Raw genomic sequence first — 18,617 nt, forward strand, 5'->3', positions numbered from 1 at the left:
TCTTTTGTGCTACTGCAACAAAGCTCTCTTGGTCGCACCGAGTGTTGTGGTCACTTTCCTTTCACTTATTACCAAGCTACATCAGCCCTTCTCTCTTATTTATTTATTTTTTTAAAAATTTTGAGACAAGTTCTTGCTAAGTTGCCCAGGCTGGCCTCAAACTTGGAATCCTCCTGCCTCAGCTTCCTGAGCAGAGTGGCTGACATTTCAGGCATGAGCCATTGCACCTGACTCTCTTCCAGTCCAGAGCAGAGCACATGTGAGAGACAGAGAGGAAGGTTGAGGGACTGGGGCACAGCAACAGGGTCAATACCTAGATTCAACACCCCTTCAAGGTAGGGGAGGTCAGGGAGGACCTGGTGGCTTTCCTCTCTAGCTGGGGTCCCTCCCCTGGCATCGCATTCTTTACCTTGGGTCCCACTTTACCTGGAAGAGAGGCTCCTCCTGAGAACATAGATGGCAGAAAGTGCCATCAGAGGAAACAACTTCCAGCTGAGGAGAAGAATGTAGCTGAATACGGGGGCACCTAATGACAGAAGGACATCAGGATGGTTAGGGTGAGCCTGGTTCCTCTTCCATTGCTCAAACCCCAGACAGGCTCAGCCCTGCCCCAACCCAGGTACCAAGACTACACCTTGGTTTTGGAGGGAGTCACCTCACCTCTCTAAGCCTCAGTTTCCTCATCTTTAAAGTGGTTATTGGAACATGTACTTGAGAAGTCTTTGTACGGAGTGACCACACCCACACAAAGGACCTACTAGGTGCTCAGTAATTGTTGAAGCTGAATGGCTTTTGGGTGGGAACTGGGGAAGGAGGTTTCACGTGAGCTTGCCCACCTGGTCACATGGGTGGGTGGTCAGCTTGCAGCTGTGAAAACAGCACTTACTGCTCTTTGGTACCAAAGGCATCACCTTCTGTGATTGCCTTCACATATTACAGATGAAGAGTTCCAGAAAGGTGAAGTGACTTCCCCAAGGTCACTCACACACAGTGAGTAGAGCAGGGTCAGTTCCTCAACCAGCCTGTGTGGCCGTGGGTCTGAGCCTTTAACTGTGCAGTGAGTCCATTCCCACCAGGTTCAGTTGCAGGCCTCCAGACTCGCTCAGGTGCATGCTCTTTTGGACCAGCACCTGGTCATTCTGCCACACCTGGCAGGTGAACAGCCTTGGGTTCTCCAGCTCTGAAGCATTGACCAGGATGTGCCTGTCTTGGCTGAATGTGCCGTCTGGGTTCTCAGTGGGGGCAGAGGCCGCACAGATCTTGAAGCACCTGTTCCTCTCCAGCCAGGTGATGTGCATGTCTTCAGGGTAAAACCTGTGCACGTGGCAGGTGAGAAGGGCCACCTGGAGTGCTGGGATGTAGTGTGCTGAGGTATACACTGCGGGGACAACTGAAACAATAGCCTTCTTTTACTTTCTTTCTTTGTGTAAAAAGGCCCAAGGAGCATCTGTCCCTTGCTAGGCCTTGTGCTCAGTTCTTGGAATATAAAGGAAAACCAGGAAGACATGGTCTCTGCCTCCTGGAGTGCCCACTCGGGTGGGGAGGAAGCCATCATGGGATTCCCACAGGGGTTCCTACAATAGGGCCACCTCACCTGGTCTGGAGGTGGGCGGACTAGGGCAGGTTCCTGGAGGATGTGATCTTTGGGCAGAAATAGGAAAGATAATATACTTGGAGTTAACTATATGCACAGATTGTATTTTCTAAGAATGGTGACAGCAAGCCCCACACGGTCTTCCAAAATTTTAGCTCTCCTTCTCAGAGACAGAGTCTGTTTCTCCTCCCCCTGGAATCAGAGTGGGACTTTGTGACTGTCTGATGAGCAGAATGTGGCAGAGATGGCCTGTGGGACGCCTAAGGCTGGGTCATCAGAGTTGATATGGCTTTCACCTGGCTCAGGCGCCATCTTTCTCGGGATACACCCTCATACCCAGCCACCAAGCTCTAAGGAAGCCCAAACCTGCCCATGTGGAAAGATGATAAGGAAAGGCCTGTGTCAAGGAGAACCCAGGCCCCAGGCCTGAAGCCAGCACCAAGGCCAGGCCCCTGGTGAAGGAGGCCTCGGGAGATCCCCAGCCCTTGACCAGGGACAGAGGCCCTGTGGTGAAGCTCAGCAGGTTCCAAAGTGAAACAAGAAACAAGACCAAAGTGAGCGAGGGGGAGTATGGGTGAGGTGAGGCCGAATTCCCAGTCCATTCTAGTAGCTCTGCTTATGAGTGCCACCCCTGAAGGCTCTGAAAGGCATTCTCAGGAGTAGAGACCCTGATCGTTTTCATTAAATTGCTTTCCAAATCCTGAGCCCCATAGGATTCTTTGTAAACTGATGGCCTGAGAGTAAACATCAAGGCCTTTCCTCTCTGACCTCCTTTGTTTCTGAATTTTCTTCCTCTTACTTCACAAAAGAAAGACCTTTGTCCCACACGTCCCAAACCCAGCTATGGTGCATTGCCCTCAGCTTGAAGACTTTGGGACCCAGGATAAAAGGCCACTTCACCAACCTGCTGGCAGGAAGCCCATCCTGGCCACAGCATCACGGACTTCCCACCGCCTCCCCGAACTGCGCTCCCAATCACATCTCTAAAGGCTCTTTTAATAATTATTTATAAAACCTGTCAGACTCCTAGATTGTTTTAGTTGATCATGTAAAACAACGTGAAAGAACTTTTTGAACAACGAGAGCCTTATGGTAGTAAGAATTTTTTTTTTTTTAAAATTTCAGTCTTGTTGGAGTCCTCTGCATTCTCGTGGTTCTCTTTGATAATGTGTCTGTATGTTTTCGTGGTCAATAAAAAAAACTTTCCAATATGAAATATACACGGGGTAAAGTTCTTTGTGGAATTAGAATAAAGACACAAATTTAGGAAGAGAAAGGAGTGCTGTACAATTTCTTCTTATTAAAGAAGACTTTATGTTTCAATGGATGATAGTGGAAGTATGATATTACTTTTCCATTAAATATTTTCAGATGGATGTAACTTCCCAGGGATTATGTCATATGCAATCATTTAAGCTTATGATGAATAATTTTAGGTGTCAACTTTAAAATACATGATAAACTACATAGCCCTCCATAAGTATTTTTGGGTATATGAACAAAAATGCTTGAAGATCACTGGTAAGCATCCCAGTAGATTCCCCGCCCCCCCCCCCCCAAGAGCAATAATGGTGAGCCACTATAGGGTTTTAAGCAGAGGAGGGACATGGCCTGGTTTTCTTTAGAAAATGGCTTTGGCTGCTGGAGGGTTAGTGTATGAACTGCAGAAGGCACATGGGTACAAGAGATTAATTAGGAGGCTACTGCAATTGCCAACAAGAGATAATGTTGGCTTGAACTTGGGTATTAATTCAGATAGTGGAAGTAGACAGAAATGTAGAGTTCAAAAGACATTTTTTTTTGGTACCAGGAATTGAAACCAGGGACACTTAACCACTGAGCCACATCCCTAGCCTGTTTCAATTTTTATTTGGAGATGGGGGGTCTCGCTAAATTATGTAGGGCCTTGCTAAATTGCAGAGGCTGGCTTTGAACTGGTGATCCTCTTGCCTCAGCCTCCTGAGTTGCTGGGATTTTAGAGGAGATTTGAGGGGGAATGATACAATTTAGTGATGGATTGGGCAAGGAGTGTTCTCTGGGCTGGGGAGCCGGGTTCATGGAAATTGTGCTCCCTTCATCCACAGGGGAGGCAGAGGAACTGCGTGTCAGAGAGAGGGGGTAGAAGAGGCTCATGCCCATCTCTAGGCTGACCATGACCTTCCGGGGGGAGGTAGAGCCGGAAGCAGAGTTCCTCAGCATGGCCACAGCGGTGGTTCTTACAGGAGGGACGGGGCTCTGAAGAGGGGTCAGTCTGGAGAACAGTCTGGAAATTCCAGTGTGCTCACTGAAAAGTCATGTGACCTTGGGCAAGGAATTTAGCTTTTCCAGCCTCAGTTTCCCCATCTGCAGGAACCAGGACGAAGAGCCATAGAGTTTCTTTGGGGTGCTCAAAGTGGAGGATAGAATTTAGAACTTTGATCTTTTGGTTAAGCAGACAGACTCCTATTTTGGGATGCAGGCATTTGAGACATAAAGAGCTGAACTCTGTCTATTGGGATACCACAGACTGTCTCCATGGGGAGGGAGGATGCTGTGGAGATCGTGGTGCTGGTAATGGGGGATCTTTGGTTTTCAATGGCTGGATTTTGGAAAGAAGAAAAACTGGGTCACTGGACCCCTGGGAGGAATTTCACCATCTTGCCGGAGGTAAGTGGGACCTCATCATGCTGAGGTTGCTGAGGCGCTAAAGAGAGAGCAGACCCTGGGGGAAAGGCCCCTTGCAGGCCAGGGCATGGACTTGAGTAGCAGTTGGAGAAATTGCTTATTCTGCAGTTTGATTCAACACAACAGCCTGGGCTTTGCTCTTGGGAAATGAACAACAGCCTTTCCCTTCATAAAGGCAGAACAAGAAGGGGAGGCGCAGCCTGCAATGCTCCTTCCTGCCCAGGGTGGGGTGGAGCCGCAGGTTGAAGAAGCATATTTCAAAGGCAGGACCTGGCAGCCGAGCCATGGTGGCATGGTGGTTGGACAGTGGTGTTAAGAGTCCAAGTGAGAGAGACATCCTTTTTGAGGCTGAGAAACCCTGAGCAATCTGGTCCCCACTCCTTTCTCTCCAGACTGTTCCTTTTCCACACACCTGTCTTTTCACTAGGTCCCAGTCACCCCAGTCTTCTTTCTGCTCCTCAAACATGTCTTACCACAGGGCCTTTGCATGTGCTGTTTCCTCCTAGAACACTCTACTTTGCTTAGATGATTCCTTTTCCTCTTTCATATTTTGGCTCAAACATCACTTCTTCCAAAAGCTATTTCTCCAATAAACTAGATTTCTCCTGTTATATCAATGCAGCAATCTGTTCTTTTTTCTCAGAGCACATGTTCCATATAATCATTTGGGACTTGGCTGATGGAATTCACGAGAGAGAAAGATATCTGTTCTGCTTGCCATGGAATCCCCAGCATCTTGAATAATGCCACCCCCAAAGCAGATGCTTAGTCAACACATTGGATGAATGAATGAATTTCTACCTCCCAAACATACTAGGAAGCCCTGATGTGGGAGGGGGATAGATACATCAAGAACCTCACGCTCAGCTCCCTCGAGGTTCCCTGGAGAATGAATGGGAGGATGCAGGGAAGGAACCCATGGCTGCCACCAAAGGTTGGCCCGGCAGGTGGGGGGTCTTACCTTGGAGGAATTTCGAGATGTTCACGTGCCTTCTGTGGGGGCTCTGCAACTCACTGTGGGCCACTTGGCAGGTGACGTGGGAGTAGAGTGAGGAGAAGGTCAGGGACACCAGGGTGGTGCTGACAATGGCGTAGGATGGGTCCTCTCCAGGCTGGAAGACCAGGGTGTGGAAGGCCGGCAGCTCCCTACCATCTTTGAACCATTGCAGGTTGATGTGTTTGGGAAAGAAGCCCCTTGAGATGCAGGTGAGATTCAGGACTTGGCCCGGGCTGGCCCTGCCGGAGGGGCCAGAGATCTCTGGAGGGGAGGGTTCAGCTTTGATCAGGGCAAAGGAGGAGAGAGGACGGAGGAGGAGAGAGAGAGGTGAAGATGGCGAGTCGCACTTTAGCACCACGGCCACCCTCAGGGTTCACCTTGCCTGAACCCCCACTCCAGCCTCCCCCACTCTAGCCTCTCATCTCCAGTTCCCTCCTCTTCATCATAAACCAGCTCAGGGGCCTGACTTTGCTCCCCAACTCTCCCAGCCCATGCTTGGGGAGATGTGACCATGGACATCGTTTCCTTGTTCTCCTCCCTCCCTGCATCAACAAACTGGATTGTTAAAAAGTTATAGAAGTCATGGCATAAAAAAACAGTGAACTCTTAATTTCCTATCCTTGTCAACATTATAGACCAAAGGCTTTTAACCATTTTAGCCGATTGACTGTTTCTTTCTGTTTTAAACGACATCTTTACACTGTCATTTCTCATTTTTTTTTCAGTTAGTTTTATATACTATTGTGGAAGAAGATAATTTAACTCTCTGCCATCTCCCTCCAAGGGCCACCTGCACTTCACCCCCGTGCATCCTCCTATCTCAGACACATCATGACTTTTTGTTTTATCGGTATTCAGCATTTATATTATTATGACCAAGGAGCATCGCCTGCAGCTGGGCTGTGTAATACAACAGCATTACATTTCTTGGGCAGCCTTTTGTTTTTCCAGGAATTTTTAATGGCCTCATTATTTTTATTTGCTTAGTTTCTATGAATGTATAATAAATTCATTCCTGATTTTCTTTTCCAAATGGATATAACTCCTCCTACTAAGGAATTGCTAAGTGTCCAAATGGACTTCATCTTAGGGTAAATATAGACCAGGGAATGCACAAAGATTTTTAAAAAGAGTATTCAGGCTTGGATTAAAAAAAATCTTTTCATGTTGACAATTCGTAAACACACACACAAAACATAGAAAGCACTCATCATGGGATTTCAATAATTATCAACAAATAGAGATCTTGTTTCATCTATGTTTTTCCTACCATCTATTAGTTTATCTATTTTAATTGTATATCCTGAATGTATACAACGTAATGGCTTGACGTATGTATGCATAATAAAATTATCTTATTACAGTCAAGATAATTTATTTATTGTCTTAGCCACATTTTTGTATGTGGTAAAGTCACCTAAAATCTATTGTTTTAGCAAATATTTTGTATATAACATATTATTAACTATGCCTCAGGCTGAGCACTAGATCTCTAGACTTATCCATTTTATATAAATAATATTTTGTTATTTTGACTTTCATTTTACCCACTGCCTTTTGCTGGTAACCACTATTGTACTCTCCGTTTCTATGTATTTGAGTTTTGTTTTTTTTTAAAGATTCCTCATATAAGGGCAACAAATTAAAAATAGAGCTGCCATGACCTAGCAACTCCTGTTCTAGGTATATGCCCAAAGGAAATGAAAGCATCCTCTCCTAAACTTTTCTGCACCCCATGTTCATGGCAACATTATTCACAAAAGCCAAGACATGAAAACGACGTATGGGTTTGTAAACGGATGAGTGGAGAAGGAAATTGTAGTATAGGAGTCTGCACGGTGGAAGATTATTCAGCCTTAAAAAGAGGAGATCTTTCCATTTGCTGCAGCGTGGGTGAATTTTAGAGGGCATTACACTAGTGAAGTCAGCCAGACACTGGGCTTTTTTTTTTTATCTTGAATGTCCCCAAGGGGTACCCCATTCCTGGAGGACTGTAATACCAGTATGATGTGGAGTGGATGCAGCAAGTTCCCAGTCCATCTTCCTGCTCCAAAAATCCACTTACTACATTGTCCTTGGAAAGAGGACATTGTAGATATTAAACTGATAAAACTCAGACACTTAGCCAAAAGGCCAGGAGGTGATGGAAATGATGACATTGGGTTTTGTTAAAACAAATGCCAGACTCTCTTTTTTCATTCCTAACTAGGAATAAAATGTTAGTCTGAGTTAAGAATTCTTTTTAAACAAGCAAAACACCATGATCATAATTAAGATTCAAAAACAATTCCTCCATATCATCTGATATTCATCAGCATTCATATTTTACTGCTTGTCTCATAAATATAATTTTATAGTTGGTTTGTTTGAATTAGGATCCGAGCAAGAGCCATATGTTATACTCAGTTGATGTCTCTTAAGCCTTTTTTAATCTAAAAGAGTTCCCTTCCTTTTTTTTTTATTGTTTGCATTTACTTGTAGAAAAAAACCAGGTCGGGGACTGGGGTTGTGGCTCAGTGGTAGAATGCTTGCCTAGCATGTGTGAGGCCCTGGGTTCAATCCTCAGAACCACATAAAAATAAATAAATAAATATTTTTTAAAAAAGCAAACCAGATCAACATCCCTACCGAATTCCGTACAATATTCCGTACTGTTTCCTATGGTTTCTCAACGGGAGTGAGCGCCCTTTGCTGACAGTGGTAGTGGGCTTGATAGTAACACACCCTTTATTTTCTGAGGGTACTCTTACTGGAATTTCTTGAATTCGAGTTCTAGCCTCAAGTTGAACCCAAGCTAAATTCTGTTGTTGTTTTTCTTTTTCTTCTTCTCCTTCTCCTTCTCCTTCTCCTTCTCCTTCTTCTTCTTCTTCTCATATCAGGGATTGAACCCAGGGGCACTCAACCACTGAGCCATATCCCCAGCCTCACTTCTTTTTTAATTCTGAGACAGAGCCTCCCTAAGTTGCATAGGTCCTCTCTAGGTTGCTGAGGCTGGCCTCCAACTTGCAATGTTCCTGCTTCAGGCTCCAGAGTCTCTGAGATTATAGATGTGCACCACTGTGCCTAGGTAAACCCTTTTAAAAAGTCCCTTGAAATAGTTTATCTTGGTCTAGTTAAGTCATGCATATATAGTTACATTAATTCATTTCATTTTAGATTAAATAATTTAAATTTCTAGGATCTTTTTCATTTTGAATTTTGCTTATTAATTTTCCTAAACATTCATATGTTTATAAAGTCAAAATTTAAAGGTACCTTTATGGAAGTCTAGTTTCTACCCTAGTGCTTTCCACTCAGTTCATTTTCTCCCTTACAGATGACATTTTAAATTTATATTTTAGTTCATTCCCATTTTTTAGAAAGTATGAGCAAATATGTATATGCTGTGTTTTGGACTTTGTATCGTAAAAGGTGGAGTGTTCCACACAATTCCTATGCATTGCTTCTCCTGTCTAATGATGTCCTGTGGATCACTCTGAAATGCTGGCCTGAGTTCTTCCTCGGGCCCTTCTGAACCCACGTAGTGCTCAGCTGTGTCACCCAACCCTGATTTATTTAGTAGCAGCTCAGGTTTTGCTTTTATAAATAGTGTGATGAAAAGCCTAAAGCATAAATCATCTTGAATTTATGTGGAATTGTTGAGTCACAGGGTCATATGTAACTAGGTGAGATGTATGTGTAATATGTGTATGCTATATGTGTATATGGAATATGTAATTTTGTATATGTAATATGTAATTTTGCTACATATTGCAAATTCACCTCTTACTAGGTCATATGATTTTGCCTTCCTACCAGCAAAATGTGGGATACATGTTTCTCTATAGCTTCTTGTAGAATATATTGTTAAACTTTTTGATTTTTGGCCAAGCTGATAGGGGAGAAACCATGTCCCTGTGTTGTTTTAATTTGCATTTCTTTTTATACAAGGATAGCTGAACATACTTTTATATGTATCTAATTTATATGTATCTAATTTTCTATAACTTGTCTTTTCATACTTATCAGCTAGAATCCTATAAATTTGCTTGTCTTCTAAAATTTTAGATGCTCTCTGTATGTCAGGGATGATTCTTTTACTGCAAGTTGCAAAATATTATATGCACACATCCATACACAAGTTTCTGTTTGTATAATGTGATGGGAATTACCATTCCCCCCTCTTTCTGTAAAAACAAAAAATTCGAATTATAGTTATACAGGTTTCCCCTCACTTCCAGGTTATAAAAGAACTCACATATGTTTTCTCCTAGCATTTGCAATTTCATACTTTACATTTAAATCTCTGATCCATTGGGACTTATTTTAGTGTATGGTGGGAGGTACTGGATACATTTCTGGATTTTCTCTTCTGTTCCATTGGTCCATGTACTAATGCTTCAACTGACCCAGCACCATCCTTGAAAACCCTCCTGGTCCCACTGAATTGACATACATCGTCCCCGCAGAAATCATTTGACCATATATTCGTATGGATCTATTTCTGGAATCTCTACTCTGTTCTATTGATCTACTGTCTATCTTAATGTCAGTCTCATGCTGTACGGTTACCACAGCTTTATAATAATTTGTGTTCATGAGAGATATGGACCATAGTTTTCTTTGCCTATGTCTTGATCTGGTGTCAGTATGCGAGTGATGCTGGCCTCCCAGATTGATTGGGAAGCAATACTTTATTTTCAATTTTATGGTAAAATATGTGCAGAATTGCTTAGTAGTTTTTTTTTTTCTTAAATGTTCCTCAGTGAGTCATCTGAGCCTAGATTATTGTTTTTGGGAGGATGCATAAACTATAAATTCAATTTGTTGAGTAGATACACTAATAATCGGACTGAGCGAGCCTTTGGTAATCTGTCTTTTTTAAAGAATTTGTCCATTTGTTCTAAGTTCTCAAGTTTATTAATAGAGATTTGAAGTTCCCTCCTCAAACTTGTAACATTTGTGGAGTCTGTACCTGTGCCATTTCTCTCACTGTTGTATTGGTAATTTGTATCTTCTTTCATTTTTTCCTGATTTTGTGGCTTTTGGTTTATTGATTTTATTAATTTTCTGAAAGAATTAGCTTTTGGCTTCATCAGTTTGCTCTATATTTTTCCGTTTTTTATTTCTGCTTTTTCTGTGTTCTTTATTATTTCCTTTCTTCTGCTTATTTTGCATTTCACTCTTCCCCCTATCCCCTGCCCAAGTTTAAGGATCACTGAATCGAAACTTTTTTTCTGCCTGATTATAGAAATTTAGGGCTATAACTTTTTCTCTAAGTACTGTTTTGGCTGTGTTCCACATATTTGTATCTTGTGCTTTTATTTTTTTCTATTTTTAAATTGATTTGTGCCTGTGTTTTAAGGTAATATTTTTTTTTGCAGGCAATGTTTAAAATACTTTCTAATTTTCCTTTTGATTTCTTCTTTGATGGTATATTACTCAGAACTGTACATAGTTTTCAAATGTTAATTTTCCAGAGACTTTTTCACTTTAGTACTTTAATTCCACTGTAGTAAACACACACACACACACACACACACACACACACACACACACACACTTTGTATGACTTGACTTATTTTAAAATTTACTGAAACTTATCAATGAGCCAGAATTCAATCTAGCTTTTGCACTTGAAAAGAATCTGTATTATTCTGTTTTGGAATGGAGAGTTTTATAAACATCTGTTAATTTAAGTTGGTGTATATTGTTGTTTAATTCTTCTACATCCTTATTGATTTCCTGACTATCTGCTTTACCAAAAAATTTTTTGGACTGGGGGTACCAGGGATTCAATTCCAGGGCACTTGGCCACTGAGCCACATCCCCAGACCTTTTTGTATTTTATTTAGAGACAGGGTCTCACTGAGTTGCCTGCCTAGTGCCTCACTTTTGCTGAGACTGGCTTTGAACTTGCAATCCTCTTGCCTCAGCTTCTAAAGCTGCTGGGATTACAGGTGTGTACTTCTGTGCCCAGCTCTGTTGTGTCAATTTTTAAAAGAGGGGTATTGAAACCTCAGATGTAATTTTAGACTTGTTGGTCCTATAAATTTTGGTGCTATGTATTTTGAAGCTCTATTATTAGAGGCATGAACATTAGAAATGGTATTTTTTTGTGTGTGTAATTGCTCACTTTATCATTATGAAACAACCTTCTTTAATCTTGGTAAATTATTTATGCTAGATCTACTTTGAGATCAATGTAGGCATTCAGATTTAAAAAAATTATTGTTAATGTGGCATATATTTTTTCATTCTATTATTTTATTTATTTAGTTTTGGGGTACTGGGGATTGTACTCAGGGGCACTCTACCACTGGGCCACATCCCCAGCCCTATTTTGTATTTTATTTAGAGACAGGGTCTCACTGAGTTGCTTAGCACCTTGCCTTTGATGAGGTAATCCTTCTGCCTCAGCCTCCTGAGATACTGGGATTACAGGTGTGCCAAAATGCACCCAGCTCATCCTTTCATTTTAAAATCTAGTCGTGCTGTAGTTTAAAAGGGATTTATTTTTTTTAAATCTTTTTGCAGGCAATGTGTAATGGACTCTACTTTAAAAAATATCACCTGAAAATCTCTTAATTAGGGTGATTAAATAATTTCTGTCTAGAGTTTTTCTTTTTTACTTTTGTATTTTGCAGTCCAGAAGACTGAACCCAGGACCTCACACAAGCTGGACAAGTGCTACAACCCCAGCCCTCTCTGGCTAGGCTGAAATATACCATCTTTTGTTTGTTCTCTGTCTCCTGTGTTCCACTGTGATTCATTTTCTGACTGTCTTTGGATTGTTTTTTAATATTCCTTTTATCTTATTTGTTAAATTTCTTAGCTATTATTCTTTGTTGTGTTTTTTTTGTTTGTTTTAAGATTTCTGGTGTACATTTTCAACTCTTCACTATTTACCATCAAGGGATACGATGCCACTTCACTTAGAACTTATAAGAGCACATACCTACTTCTCTTTTTCTAGTCTTTGTGTTATTTTGTCACACATTTTACTTCCACATATGTTATAAGCTCCAAAATGCAATGTTTTTTTGAACAGCTATGTTTCAAATAAGTTAAATTAATAAAAAATTCTTTATATTTATTATTACCACCTCTGAGGCTCTCTTTAAATTATTATTTTTCTTTCTGAGATGGGAAAGGCACATCACTATATTGAAGTTGCTCAGGCTGGCCTTGCTCTCCTGGGTGCAAGTGATCCTCCTGCCTTGGCCTCCCTAGTAGCTGGGGCTATAGGTGTGCACCCCTGCAATCAGATTCTGGTATATTATTACTTTGTATAGATCCAGATTTCCATCTGGTAATATTTTACTTCTGCTTGAAGGATTTCTTTTAACCTTTCTTAGAGTGCAGGTCTGTCAATCATGAATTATCCCAGCTCTTGTATGTCTGATCAAGTCTTTAACTTCATTTCTAACATCGTGGTGAGATACACGTCACATTTATCATCTTGACCACATTTTAGTGGCCAGTGGTGTCAGTGCAATCCTGTGACTTTGCGCCCATCACTATCATTCATCCCTGGAACTCTTTCATCTAGCAAAACTGAAAAGAAAATGTAGAATACTTCACAAATTTGAATGCCATCTGTGCACTGATTTGTACTCCTTAGGGGAAAATTTAACTTCACTTTTCCATCTTTTTTTTTTTTTTTTGGTGATAGTGGGAAAATGGAATTGAACTTGAGGGTGCTCTAACACTGAGCAACATTCTCAGCCCTTTAAAAAAGTTTTATTTTGAGACAGGGCCTCAGTAAGTTGCCAAGGCTGGCCTTGAAGTTGTGACCCTTCTGCCTCACCCTCCTGTGTCACTGTGATTACAGGTGTGTGTGCCTGTGTCCAGCTCAATATGGATTTTTTTGTATTCTCCTTGCACCTACCTCATCTGTTCAGTCTTCCCTCGAGCTTCTTGAACATACAGAATAACTCATGGTCACTTTAATGTCCTTGTAGACTAGTTCTATCATTTGTATTTTCTCACTAGGTTTCAAATGATCTTTCTCATTTGAAATCATATTCTTGTGCCATTTTCATGCCTGATAATTTTTTTAATGGATGCTAGACATTGTGGATCGGACTTCATTGGGTATTGAGTATTTTGCCTTTCTATAAATAGGTTTGAGCTCACTTTGGGACACGGTTAAATTACATGGGAGACAGTTTATTTTTCTGTCTCACATGAAAGTGTTGCGAGGCAGAAGCACAGTGTCATTTAGTTTATCTCTGATGGTTCTCCTTTTACTGAGACAGAGTGCTTCTCTGTGTTTTAACAGGTGGTCCATGAATTATGAGGTTTCTCATTCAGGTTGGTAGCAACAGACACCATTCTTGGCCTGAATGAAGTCCTCAAACATTTTGCCCCTGGCTTTGGGTAGTTTCCTCATGAGAACAACCTTTTCAGTCTTTTGCTGAGTTCTCAAGGGGACCTTTCACAGGTCTCTGGTGTCCTTTCTCTGTGCAGCTAGCTGCTTTTTGGAGCTCCAGTCACCCTTTGGCCTCTGAGAACTTCTAGATCCTTCAAGGTCAGCTCCAGGTTCTACCTGAGATCACCCTTCCTGTGTGGTGGCCTTTAAGCTTTCTCAGGCAGTACCCTGGGGACAGTTTCAGTGTTCATCATATGAATTTCCCTTCTAATGGGATCATTGTCTGTTACCTATGTCCAATGTCATGTCTATGATTTTTTCCAACAGTTTGCCCAGACTTTAGTGGGAGAGTGAATCCGGCTTCTGTTGCTGCTTTGGCAGAGATCACCCCTAAGCATTTTGTTATTGTAAATGTTCTCACCTTTTCCCTGGCATCTTCGAATTGGATTTTGTTGGTGTATATATATATATATATATATATATATATATATATATATATATATATATATATATATATATATATAAGGTTATTGATTTATGTTTGTTGATTTTATAACTTGCTACATTGCTGAATTATCTTGTTTGTAATAGCTTAGTGTTGATTCAGTTCAGTTTTGCAGATACCACATCATCTGTAAAGAGAGTTTGCTCACTTTCTTTATCATTATTATGCTATTGGTTGCTTTCTCTTTCTAAAGACATTGGCCTATAGTTCAATACAGCGTTAAACAATTTTAGAAATGGTGGGCATGACTTTGAAGACTATTTGAATGCTCTAGCTGGATGCATACTTATTTATAGAAAGGCAAAATACTCAATACCCAATGAAGTCAAATCCTCTTTGAATCTTCCTGTTCTGGAAGGGCCCAGGGGCCATCCCTGTGCCTCTTGAATGGTGGGCAGCTTGCGGTCTCCAATTTTCTGTTCCTAGTTCTCTTTGTTACTTCGGCTTTGTTTAACCCCCATTTTCAAAAGGTGTAAAGGATGCATAAACTGCAATCCTTTGTGATCTTGCAAACTCTGTAAATTGGCTGGGTGTAAATTTGAGGTTGGAAATGCTTTTCCCTGAGATTTTGGAAGGCACAGGCAGTAGCCCTTGTCTTCGGGTACCCAACGCTGCCCTTAGTCATCTCCTCCTGATCTCATCCATGACATTTTCTTACAAAGTGGATTTTAATTTCCAATTCCTGAAAATGATAAGACCTTTTCTTAGTCCTTGAATGCTATCTATATTCTCTTTGTTTTATCCATGGCCTTAAGGTTCTGAGAACCTAAAGATTAAAAAGTTCTGTTGGAATATATATTTGTATGATTCCTTTAAATTATTCCACTCATTAAAAAATATTATAATTATCAATTTACCAACATAAACAAGGCCGAGTGAGCTAAGTGCTCTGCTTCCAGGCCTTTGTGGATACTGTTTTGAGCCTCACGAGCTTTATCTTCAGCCATGATTGAATTAGCCAGGCCCAAATTCAAGAATTCAAGAATTTAAGAAATATAGGGATATATAATCTACATCAAAATATGCAATCCTTACTGAACAGACACTTCTCAGAGAGGATATACAATCAATCAACTAATATATGAAAAAATGTTCAACATGTCTAACAATTAGAGAAATGCAAATCAAAACCACTCTAATATTTCATCTCACTGCAGTCAGAATGGCAGCTATTAAGAATACAAACAACAATAAGTGTTGGTGAGGATATGGGGAAAAAGGCACACTCATACATTGCTGGTGGGACTGCAAATTGGAAAGCAGTATGGAGATTCATTGGAAAACTTGGAATGGAACCACTATTTGACCCAGCTATCCCACTCCTCAGTCTCTACCCAAAGGACTTAAAAACAGCATACTACAGGGACACAGCCATATCAATGTTTATAGCAGCACAATTCACAATAGCTAAACTGTGGAAGTAACCTAGATGCCCTTCAAAAGATGAATGGATAAGAAAATGTGGTTTATATACACAATGGAATATCACTCAGCAATAAAAGAGAATAAAATCATGGCATTTGCAGGTAAATGGATGGTGTTGGGGAAGATAATGCTAAGTGAAGTTAGCCAAACCCAAAAAACCAAATGCCAAATGTTTTCTCTGATGTAAGGATGCTGACTCATAATGGGAGTGGGTGGGTGAGCATGGGAGGAATAGACAAACTCTAGAGAGGGCAAAGGGGAGGGAGATAAAGGGAGGGGAAATGGGGGTAAGAAATATGGTGGAATGAGATGGACATCATTACTCTAAATGCATGTATGAAGACATGAATGGTGTAACTCTATGTTGGGTACAACCAGAGATATGAAAAATTGTGTTCTATATATGTAATATGAATTGAAACACATTCTGCTGTCATATATAACAAATTAGAATAAATTTTAAAAAATGAATATGATGCAACTGTTATCTCCCATCATCTGAGGGGTATTACTTCTTATAACATCATTTAACAAATAGGGAAAAAGATGTTAAGTTTTACACTGACTGACGAGTGTGTAGCAGGCACTCCAAAATATTTCTGAATGTTGTTAAAAGAAAAGTCAACATGTTTTCTTTGTTTTGTTGTTTTTTTGAAAAATACTTGAATGTGAAAAAAGTGAAATACTTATAATTTTCAATCTCAGTAATTATATCATTTATATCATACAGAAATCTATGGTTTGATGCTTTTAAGATGATATTCTAAAGTTTAATTAGTTGTAATATCCCAAATACTAATCATATGTACTAATTAATGTGCAGCAGGAACTCTTCTGAGTATTTTATATTCATAAATACATTGACATTTATAATCCTTACAACAAATCTTCGAGATGGATACTATTATTATCCCTATCCTACCTATCCTACAGATGAGGCATAGAGAATTGAAGAATCTCATTTCAGTTTGTAAATGGCAGAGCTAAAAGTGGAACCCGTGCTACCTGGCCCTGGAGCCTGTACTTTAGTGCAACCTATTCATGAGCCTTTAGGAGTGGCAAGATTCAGAAGGTCAAGACTACTGATTATATTTCAGCTTCGTCACCGGGACCCTCCACTGTCCTTCTCATCTGTCCCCAGTCTTGACACAAGAGCTAACAAAGAGGGCTAAGCTCCCAGGGCTTGTGACTTTTCTAGGAACAACTTGTCTAGAGCTCTAGGGATCTGGACTTACTACGCACAAGTATCAGGGTGCCTGGTCCAGACTTAACTTCCACGTTGCCATCGCTTATTGTCCTGAGCATCAAGCAGTAGTAGGTGCCAGCGTCTGCAAGGGTGAGGTTGCTGATGCGGATGGAAAAGTCCGTGTTGTTTGTCTTTGTGACGTCTGACATACTTGTTATCCGAGAGAAGTGACCTTCTTCGAAACTGTAGATCAACTGCCAGTCCCGTTCAGTGCCCTTGAACCACTTAATGGACCCCACAGGGAGCAGGGAGGTCACAATGCACCGCAGAGAGGCTGACTGTCCTGCTGCTATGGACACCGACTTCACAGGTTGAATCACCTGTGGCTCCTCCTCACCTGCCACTCCTACAAGGAAACACAACTTGGTGACTCTTTTTTATTTTTTATTTTTTGTGGTGCTGGGGATTAGAACCCAGGACCTTGTGCATGCCCGGAGTCAGCTGTGGGAAGAAGGGAGGGGACAGGCAGGAGAAAGGCTCATATCAATAATGTTGTTGTAAGATGCTGGGATTCTGGGAGACATGGTCTAAAAAGCACCATTTACCAATTATTTTTCTAACAGTCCACATTCCATGTATAGTTCTGGTGATTCTCCCTCTCTCTCCATCCACCTGTCCCCTGCAAGCCCTGGGTGCCATGGTCTTCAGCAGGACCAAGAAGTCAGCTGCCACCCCTCTCCCTCCTCCCTTGGAAGGGCACCGGGTCCTGCCCATCAAGCACATGGGGGTCATGAAGCCTTTAGAGGGGGTCAGGAGTGCAGGAGAAGAGGGGCTGGGACCTGCCATTGAGGGAGGCCTGGGCGGGATGGTTGCTGTTTCTGGGTGGGAAAGGAAAGGACCCCTCCAATCAATGAGGATCTGGCAGGGTTGGCGGAGGGAGATGTCTCAAAGAGAAAGGGGCAGCAGGGAAAGAGGCCTTGGAACAGAGATCCATCTTCCCCGTGGCCAGTGCTCACCTGAGAGCCCCAGCAGCAGAGGCAACAGCAGGGGCATCAGAGGCAGGCGGGGCTGCGAGGCAGGGGTGGGCATCATCTGCTCCTAGAGCCTCCTGTCCGAGGAGGTTCCAGACTCCTTGCTCCTTGCAAAGAGGCGGTATCTGTCTTCGGTGAAATAAGAGGAAGTACCGGAGGGAAGGGCTGTGGGATCCTGGCACTTCCTGCTGGTGGACTGTGAAATGGGAACTAGGCACGAGCTCAGAAGTGACTGATGTCAGAGTCCCCAGGCGCTTGCAGAGGCTCCAGGGGACTCCTCTAGCACCCAGGCTCTGTGCCTGGACCCCTCAATTTCTACGAGAGGGGCACCCATGGCCATTCCTCATGAGGGACCCTGGAGGCAGTCTGGCCTGGTGGAGGGCATGTGTGGTCTGTGTGACAGGCTACCCCTGGGCACAGGTGAGCTGCAGAGCTGGGGTCAGGAGGAAGGCTCCTGGGCATGGGGCCTCCAGAAGCCAGGTCCTCCTTCTCTCCTCTCCAGAGGTGTCAGGGTAAAAGAGCTCGTGTCTGACGGGGGCTGTGTTTGGGCAGAGTCTCCTTTTAGAGGAAGTGGCTTTGGGTGAGGAGTATGGAATTAGACCTTGGGAGTAGGAGGGAGGTTTCTGTTCTAGAAGAGTCAGGGTGGTGCCTGAGCCTCGGCCTGCTCACGCTGCAGGAGAGCACATGCCCAGAGTCAGCTGTGGGTGGCGAGGAGGGTGCCTTTCGTGGCCATCTAGGTCTGAAGCCAGCTCTGGGGAGAAGGAGTGGAGGGGCCAGAAAACATCATCCCAAGAACAGACTTCCTCTTTCAATGTACTTTTGAGCAGCAGCAGGCATACAACACTGTGCCCAGAGCCGCAGC

At 42.2% G+C, this 18,617-nt stretch overlaps 1 protein-coding gene across 1 annotated transcript; it reads right to left on the reverse strand.

Moving 5' to 3' along the window:
- Positions 1-422: 422 nt before the first annotated feature.
- LOC308646449 (signal-regulatory protein beta-1-like) lies at positions 423-17,852 on the reverse strand (the record flags this gene model as incomplete). The annotated part of the gene is made up of 5 exons (XM_081289360.1): positions 17,741-17,852; positions 16,774-17,130; positions 5,220-5,534; positions 1,074-1,390; positions 423-527 (listed from the first exon to the last, which is right to left on the reverse strand). The coding sequence occupies exons 1-5, from the start codon at positions 17,814-17,816 to the stop codon at positions 423-425; spliced, it is 1,170 nt and encodes a 389-aa protein (XP_081145486.1). The 5' UTR covers positions 17,817-17,852.
- Between the last annotated feature and the right edge of the window lie 765 nt (positions 17,853-18,617).

The sequence above is a fragment of the Spermophilus citellus genome (genome assembly GCF_964194105.1).
Source record: "Spermophilus citellus genome assembly, chromosome: 4".
Classification (NCBI taxonomy): Eukaryota; Metazoa; Chordata; class Mammalia; order Rodentia; family Sciuridae; genus Spermophilus; species Spermophilus citellus.